Here is a 9,062-nt window from a genome sequence, read left to right on the forward strand (position 1 = left end):
AAAGAGCAGGCATTCCCCTGTCGCGCTCAAAGTCCGTCCACTAACGTTCGTCTCTAAACTAAACTAAGTGCCGCTCTTTTGAATCATCCGCACGTTATTTCTCCCACTTCCCATTCTCGGAGCAGGTTGAAACTTTGCACAATTAGTTATTGTCGATGACAACACAAGAATCAATCAAAAAATTAACCAAGTAATTAATCAATTAGTTGTAATTAATAAATTTTGTTTTAGGCAGAAGAATGGAAATAAATTTAGCAGTATTGAGAGATATGGATAATGGCAGTAAGCTTTGTATTTAAAGAAGTATTTTTTATATATCCCCATATGAATAGTTTTTAGTCTTAGAAATATTCACACTGTTAAGATGTCTGTCAGAGCTTACCCAATGAGTGTTGTTAGAAATGCTACAGAAGGATCCTACGTATCACATTCAAAGACCGCATCACAAACCAAGAGATTAGCGACAGGGTTACTGCAGTAATCGGACCTACTATCTATATTTTAAAAAAAAAGCAAGCTTAAAAAAGACCTTCCTTTAGGGAACAGAACCAGGAAAAAGAAGAAGAGGCAGAAAGCGATGGGAGGACTACATAAATGAATGGACACGTTATTTGTCCTACACCCATTGAAAGAGGTCCTAACTAAGGCAACAGGCAGGGAGGAATGGAGAAAGGCGGTCGACGAGTCTTGCTTGGTGCTCCAACTGTCCAACAGAATAAGGGAAAGGGAAAGGTAAAGGTAAGATTGTTGAAAATATTATTTGCCTGAAAAAAAAAAGCAGCGGAAATCGGGAGAAACGTGAAAAAAAACTACACCACAAATTGCTCATTTTGTTTAGGCTATGCTATTTATAATATGTAATAGGAATCACGCGGTCGAGTCATGTGCTATAAATCCAGAAGCGCAACCGAACTCTGTTTTCAAAATATTTCGTTAAGTTTAAGGATTCGAGCTTTTTAATAATAATAATAATAATAATAATAATAATAATAATAATAATAAATTTCGACCCTGGTAGTGCCAGAAAATGAATACTAGATCATTTGCAATGATAACATTATTATTATTATTATGTTTAATAATATTGATTTATTATATTAATTTATATATGTTATTACTATTGTTATTAGTTCACGTCAGAAAGTCTCACTTTCTCACAATTTCGAAAAATGATAATTATTTTTGTTCCTACTTCGCAACGCTCTGGCAGCTCAAAGTTCCGCCTTATTTACGCCCCTGTTTGGATCTCAGTACCGTCGCAGCCTCGAGGTGACGTCACATTCTCTTCACCTGTTACAACTTTGTCAAATTTGTGTTGTTTTTAACCAAGATGTTTTGTTTCTAACAAAACACGAATTTCATACTTTCAGGAAACAGAGAGTTGGTAATCTGAGAAGTCGGTTACGTTTGCAGGTTTTTTTTTTTTTTTGTCAGCTCGGGTTGAATGGAGCAATTATTAGTGCAATTAGACATGACTACAGATTTTCTGTAGGCCTGCAGGTAGACAAGAGACTCTTTTAAGGAGATGAAAGCTGAGCTGGTTAGGTGACACTGTAAGACTGGACTCACTGTCTAAAGTCTCCCTTCAAGGTACAGTGGAGGGAGCACCAAGAAAGGGTCGTCTAAAGAGAAGCTGGATGGACTACGTAAAAGAATGGACAGGCCTCTCTCTTGATATCCTAATACGAACAGCTGGGATAAGGGATTAGATTACGCGAACTGGGACAGAAACTGATGATACTGAGGATAAGAAGGTCATTTTTTTAATATTTAACATTCTAACATACACATATTTGAGTTGTTAACATACACATATTAGAGTTGTTAATATACACATATTTGAGTTGTTAAAATTCACATATTTGAGTTGTTAATATACACATATTTGAGTTGTTAAAATTCACATATTTGAGTTGTTAATATACACATATTCAAGATGTTAAACGAAAAAAAACCGAATACCAATACAATAAGAAACTATTAATCCAAAAAAAGACGAAATTGTCCCGTGTCTATTTTATGAGCTTGGATTTTATAGACAAAACAACAACAACAACAACAACAACAACAACAAAAACATTCTTCTATTAAACAAATTTAAGCAGATCTACTTGAATCGAGGTACATAAGTAGAGTTGCAAGTTAATAACTAACTCAGTTACTCGGCTATTAAAAGTCATGCACAATATCAAAATTACGGTGTGGCATTCAAACAGAAAAGTCTGCATTCTGTAAGAACAAAACAACACAAAAAAAAAACTCAATATGATTAAACCCAGACCGTAAGAGTATACAGATCTACCTGATGTCAACGTCGTAGCGTTTAATTAATGATTTTATAAACCATTTTAAATTGCTTCTGTAGAGCGCAACATTCATGTGCATAGCATGCTTATGCAAGCCATGGTCCAACCTTCTTAGTGGATCTGTGAGAGGGGAGGGGGCATTTCTGAGAGGGTGTTTCCCAGCTGCCTATAGATGCTTGGAAAACACAACTCAGTGCGAATCGGGATTCGAACTAGAGCCCCATTGATAGGTAGCCAACCAGTTTATGCCGCATTTCACATCTATTGTTTTTACAAAAATTATATCAAATCACTCTGTCTGTCTGTTTGTCTGTCTGTCTGTCTGGACAACATTTTGAACACGTTATTTCTCCTACACCCATTCTCGAACCAAGTTGAAACTTGACACAATTATCTATTGTATCTAGCAAAACATGAAAGTGACCAAAAAAAAACAACAACACACCAATTAATCAATTAATTAATGGTAATTAAGTATTTGTTTGATGTTGGAAAAGGAAAATACACTCTACATTAATGAGATATCTAGTTGTAAATGTGGAGTTCTTCCTGTCTTTTAAGTGACAATTTTATTTTTTAAAAAATATAATCATTTTATAATGTTGATGTTTGTTTGATATTTTCCACTTCTAGGATGTCGCCTCTAACATGAATGTGCTTTGAATAAAGATTGACCGAATTCATTATATCAGCAATAGGATGTAACGAGGGGAACAAACAACACATACAGTCACACTCCCAAGGTGAAGGACATACTCAAGAGCACTGTAACCGACGAGCCTAGAAGTGCATGTGTTTATGTACACAGGGCATGTACAAGGGAGATAATGGTGAAAATAGATCTTGGACTTGAATATGTTTACTCATTATTTTGAACAGACATGCTAAAAATAGATATATTTGTGACACAGATATAGCCCAATCAGTGTGACGGCCACTTGTTGGATAGATTCTAGTGTGTAATATATCTAAGGCTTGTGAATCGAAAGAGTAGGTTAGTGCTAGAGCTGAATATTCCATATTGATATAGGAATACAAACAAGAAGAAGTGAGTAATATTTTTGTGTGTGTAAATTATAGCAGTTTTACGGTACAATTTCTTGGAAAATTATTGTACAGTTTTTGTGTACTCAGGCGATGGTTCATAACCTACAAATAAAGTTTAGATTCGATATTAATGTCGTAATAGTCCCGAAATATATATTCATGGGTTATTATTTTTTAAGTATAACTTATTTTATCAAATGCTTACATTTATTGAAAGAAATGACCAACCGGTTACGACCGGTGTTACGATTCAGTTTTGCCAGAACGCTCTCGTTAAAGTTTTCAAGAGGAAATGTGAGATTTGAAGATGTTTCTCTTTTTACAAAGCTTTTATCAACTCACTCTGTCTGTCTGTCTGTCTGGTAAAAAGTTTGAATATTAGTTTTCTCCCATTTCCAATTGCTCTATAGATTGTAAGCTCTGAAAGGGGGGCATTATATTTAATCTACTTTCTCCCCCCTCCAATTCGTTTTCTTCTTTCACTTCATATTTCTCTCGTCTTACTTTCCACAAGTATTTTTCTTTCTCTCAATATGTCTCTCTTTTCACGTGTGTCTTTCTTTCTCTGTCTGTCTGTCTCTCTCTCTCTCTCTCTTTATTTATATATATATCCTATCTATCTATCTCTCCATCCATTCTCTCTTCATCTTCTTCTCTATTCACCATCTCCCTCTCTCTATCCACGTCTCTCTTTATCTCCCTCTCTCTATCCCCCTCGCTCTATCCCCCCTCTCTCTCTTTTCGGCATTTCGTTAAATCTACTAGTCAAATCTCACTCAAGTATAAAACCTCACGTAGACTTTATTATTGCTATAAAAAAAACTTATCATAGTGTCTTTGTCTTTGTGCAACTAATGCGTACACACTATTGACTAACACCAGACTTTAATAAGCATGTGTAGACCTACTAGCTAACACCAGATAACAAACTGTAAGAATCAATTGAAAATGAGATTCAAGTTTTGTCTCTTGTAAATCAAAAGTCTACAGCTTGCCCTGTATGTATTTGTTCTGAGGTAATTAATCGGGAAAACCCGAAGACTATGAGGTACAATCGGGAAAACTACATTGCTTGTTATGTTTCCATTATTAGCGGAGTGCGGGGGTGGGCGGGGCAAGGAGATGGGTAAACACGAAAGGTTACTGAACTAACAAAACATCAACAGTTGGACAATATTGATATCAATTTGTTTTTACTGCTGGTATCCTATGTATAATAATTTCGTAGTCAGACGGTTGTGACTGGCTGTTTGACCAAGATCAAAGGCTAGGATTATGATTTTTTTTCTTCTGTACTTTATATAATAATTTGCTTTTTTTATGTATATATCTTTTGACATTATTTATAAAATACCAACTTCTTCATAATGTTAAAAATGACATTTTCTGTCATTGTTTTTTTTTTTTCAAATGAGATCCTTTGTCATTTTTAAAGAAAATCTTCCTTGAATTTTTTTTTTGAATGACATCTTTTGTTATTCTTTATCCTTATGCGTACCACCAAATGCTTAAAAAAAATAACTTATAATATATAAAAAATATATATAAAAAAAAAACAGTCATCGAAATATCTTTAAATCTTTAAAACAAAACCTCTTTGAAGTTTAAAAAAAAACCTCATCTTCCGCAAATTTTATTTCTGGAGATATATACCGAAAATATATATGTACATATCTGTAAAATCTCACCTGTAAGCTAGACAAGGAGGAGGGGTGGTATTGGCGTCTAGCTAAAACAGATCCTCTGATGTAAGAATGATTTGTGTAAACATAATTGCAGGTTATGTCGTGTGTGTGTGTGTGTGTGATTTAAAAATGTTCTCGTGTATTGTTTTAAATTGTTTTTTTCCGAAGTCTTTAACCGATTACCGAGAAAATAGAATTATGGCTAGAGCCTTGTTTAACAAATCTGCAAGCAGGCTAAACATAATGGAATACCACTTAGGATTTAGATCTATGCATGCGGATATGTATGTTGTTTTTTTTGTCTAACTAAATTTTCTGACTAGTTTTTTTTTTTTCTAGAGCTGCTGGTTCGGCAATGTTCTATGCAAGTTTTTTTTTCTAAATATAGATGGGTAACGGTATATAGGAAATTGTGAATGAAGGACTTGATTTGTGGGAAAGTTAAAGCGTCTGTAGAAGGGGGGAAGAAAGGGGGCAGGAAAGGTGGTGTACTTTATATAACGTCATTACAGTGATGGGTAAAATGAAGTTATACAATAAATGCGTCGCGGTGTGTTTAGTTGTTTTTTTTTTAGTGGTACACATGCAAACATAAAATTTAGTTTTTATATTAATGAAGTCAAAAAAGTAACAGGATGTGATCACGTGATCACATGACTATCTGTCTCGTCACATACAGACAGACAGAGAGAGAGAGAGAGACAGACAGATAGACAGAGAGAGAGACAGACAGACACAGAGAGAGACAGACACAGAGAAAGAGAGAGACAGACAGACACAGAGAGAGAGACAGACAGACAGACAGAGACAGACAGACAGAGAGAGACAGACAGACAGACAGAGAGAGAGACAGACAGTAGGATAGATACGTTTATTTAATTGTCTTGCTTCATATAGACCTACTATTTGTGTGTATATCATTTTGGTCTGAGCGGATGATAACTTATAATGAATGATAATAAAATAATAATAATAATAATGGCAAGGCCATAAAATAATACAATGTTTTCAATGTCCTTCAATATGTCTGTCCTAGAATTAAGTCAACGAAGTGGACACAAATATGACAAGGGAGATTGTTGAGTTACATCAGTTCATTTTTGCAAACAACTAAAATAAACTATTTTGATTTATGGTTTTTAGTTCCATCATTTCACTTCGTCTTGTGAATGAAGTCCCAAATGATCTCTTTAACTTAAACATCACGCACGAGATACGCTTGTACATCCGATATCAGCAGGGGGTAAAGGGAAGCACTGGAGGTTAACGAAGTAGCATTCTTACAAAAGATTAAGTTAGTGAGATTAAGTACAGGTAGTGGAAGGAGAGATCAAGTAGTGGCAGGAGAGATCAAGTAGTGGCAGGAAGGATTAAGGTAGAGGCAGGAGAGGTTAAGGTACAGGTTGTGGAAGGAGAGATCAAGTAGTGTCAGGAAGGATTAAGGTAGAGGCAGGAGAGGTTAAGGTACAGGTAGTGGAAGGAGAGATCAAGTAGTGGCAGGAAAGATTAAGGTAGAGGCAGGAGAGGTTAAGGTACAGGTAGTGGAAGGAGAGATCAAGTAGTGGCAGGAGAGATCAAGTACTGTCAGGAAGGATTAAGGTAGAGGCAGGAGAGGTTAAGGTACAGGTAGTGGAAGGAGAGATCCAGTAGTGGCAGGAAGGATTAAGGTAGAGGCAGGAGAGGTTAAGGTACAGGTAGTGGAAGGAGAGATCAAGTAGTGTCAGGAAGGATTAAGGTAGAGGCAGGAGAGGTTAAGGTACAGGTAGTGGAAGGAGAGATCAAGTAGTGGCAGGAGAGATCAAGTACTGTCAGGAAGGATTAAGGTAGAGGCAGGAGAGGTTAAGGTACAGGTAGTGGAAGGAGAGATCAAGTAGTGGCAGGAGAGATCAAGTACTGTCAGGAAGGATTAAGGTAGAGGCAGGAGAGGTTAAGGTACAGGTAGTGGAAGGAGAGATCAAGTAGTGGCAGGAGAGATCAAGTACTGTCAGGAAGGATTAAGGTAGAGGCAGGAGAGGTTAAGGTACAGGTAGTGGAAGGAGAGATCAAGTAGTGGCAGGAAGGATTAAGGTAGATGGATTGAGGTAGAGCAATAGAGATTAAGGTAGAGGCAGGAGATTTTAAGGTTGAGGAGGTGAGATTAAGTAGTGGAAGGAGAGATCAAGGTAGTGGCATGAGATGTTAATACAATTCAGCCAGGGAAGATAAAAACATCCTCTTCAGATGTGAGCATCTTCATCACTATTCTTAGTAGATGTAAAACTTGTATGCGCTAGAAATACATATGCAAATAAGAAAATAGTAACATTTACGAAACAAACTTTTCTTGTTTAAAAAAATGTCCCTTCAAAGCACACCTTTCCCCTGTCAAAAAACCTAGACAGACTTCGCCAACTATTTTTGAACATACGAAAAACTTACCAACCGGTACATATCCGCCGCTGACTCCAGACGCCTAAATTCATTGTGTAATTTCAGAACTGCTTTGGCATCACTTGGGCTAAAAGCCTGGCCAGTGATTACAGCCAGGCATAACACAACGACCAGGGCTTGGAACCTGAGACAAACAGACATTGGTCTGGAATTAGATCTAAATATATTTACTCGTATCTATCTATCTATCTATCTATCTTATCTTATCTTATCTTATCTTATCTTATCTTATCTTATCTTATCTTATCTTATCTTATCTTATCTTATCTTATCTTATCTATCTATCTATCTATCTATCTATCGATCTATCTATCTTATCTATCTCTCTATCTATCTGTCTAGGGCGGACGTTGTGTAAAAATCGGCCCGGGCATTAGCATACGATTCGGCCCACAACTTGATAGCATATGATATGTATACAATTGAACGCATGTATATTAACGTGAGTTTCTATAACGTATTGTATTTCTGTATGTAGACTTAGGTGCTATAGGAAACATCAGTTTACAAAACAAATCTTCAGTGCAATCGTAATCTAACTATTTATCTATCTATCTATCTATCTATCTATCTATCTATCTATCTATCTATCTATCTATCTATCTATCTATCTATCTATCTATCTATCTATCTATCTGTCTGTCTGTCTGTCTGTCTGTCTGTCTGTCAGCAAGTGAGCCAGTCATTCTATCTATCTATTTTCACATTTTAGTTTAATTCGAAACTATTCTAATCCCGCCTTTGTCGTAAATGACCTAGACGCTAGACTCTTAAGGTTTGTCTATGGTTGAACTGTTCTCAAAGCTGCTAGAAATAGCTCAGAATTTTTTGCAATCTCACCATGAATTTAAAAAAAAAAAGGAAGAAAGAGATTGTCAGGTCTTTACTAATTGAGAACCACTAAGATGCCATGCTTTCCATTGAAAAAACAAACTACTAGCTGTTCATCCACGACTATAGCACCAGCAGCTGGTAGCTGGTAGCTGTGCTTTTCTGTCAGCCACTTTACTCGGATTGTCTTTAGCAAAAACAAACTTGTGCATCAGAATAGAGACACCGTGTTTCCTTTACTCCTCCCCTGAACCGCCCCTCCCTTCGACTCCAACATCGCCGCCCTCGACAAAAGAAAGAGGGTTTTTGTGCTAGCTGAGATATGAGATGGAATAAGAAGAGGGTGGGTGGGTAGCGGTGGTCTGGTATGAAGAGAAGGAAGTTATTTGATTGTGGAGACTGCCCTCTGAATCTCAGGCTGATAACAAAACCTACACAGACTTTCTCATCAATATGTTGAGGCATATATACACACATATACACACATATAGCCTGATTAGCCTGAAAGCAAAAGCCGAAGAGAACATATACATACATATATTACATATACACACATATACACACAGAGGCGTAGCTAGGTTGGGGGGAAGGGAGGGGGAGAATTTGAAAATCCCCACGGCCCCCATGTAAAGGAGGGCCCCCAAATGAGTGTTTTTTTTACATTAAATATTGAAGATTACACAAAATGCAGGGGCCCTTAAAGAGGTCAAGCTTCCGGGCCCCCAAACGATGGCAAATATCTAGATACGCCACTGTATACACT

The 9,062-nt window shown here is 36.6% G+C and overlaps 2 protein-coding genes across 7 annotated transcripts in view; one reads left to right on the forward strand and one right to left on the reverse strand.

Annotated features, from left to right (window-relative positions):
- LOC106074862 (peptidase inhibitor 16-like) overlaps positions 1-9,062 on the reverse strand; it is a 75,938-nt gene that overhangs the window by 31,191 nt on the left and 35,685 nt on the right. For 5 of the 6 annotated variants that reach the window (XM_056028630.1, XM_056028627.1, XM_056028626.1 and 2 more), the window contains exon 3: positions 7,457-7,592. The exons of the other annotated variant lie outside the window; for it this stretch is intronic. In XM_056028630.1, coding sequence (XP_055884605.1) covers positions 7,457-7,592 — 136 coding nt within the window. The remainder of the gene's footprint in view (positions 1-7,456; positions 7,593-9,062) is intronic. 6 annotated transcript variants of the gene reach the window in all.
- Positions 3,096-9,062, forward strand: part of LOC106062445 (thiosulfate sulfurtransferase-like) — a 65,892-nt gene continuing 59,925 nt past the window's right edge. Inside the window, exon 1 of the mRNA XM_056028637.1 lies at positions 3,096-3,354. The gene's annotated coding sequence lies outside the window, so the exon portion shown is untranslated. The remainder of the gene's footprint in view (positions 3,355-9,062) is intronic.

The sequence above is a fragment of the Biomphalaria glabrata genome, chromosome 5 (assembly GCF_947242115.1).
Source record: "Biomphalaria glabrata chromosome 5, xgBioGlab47.1, whole genome shotgun sequence".
Lineage (NCBI taxonomy): Eukaryota > Metazoa > Mollusca > Gastropoda > Planorbidae > Biomphalaria > Biomphalaria glabrata.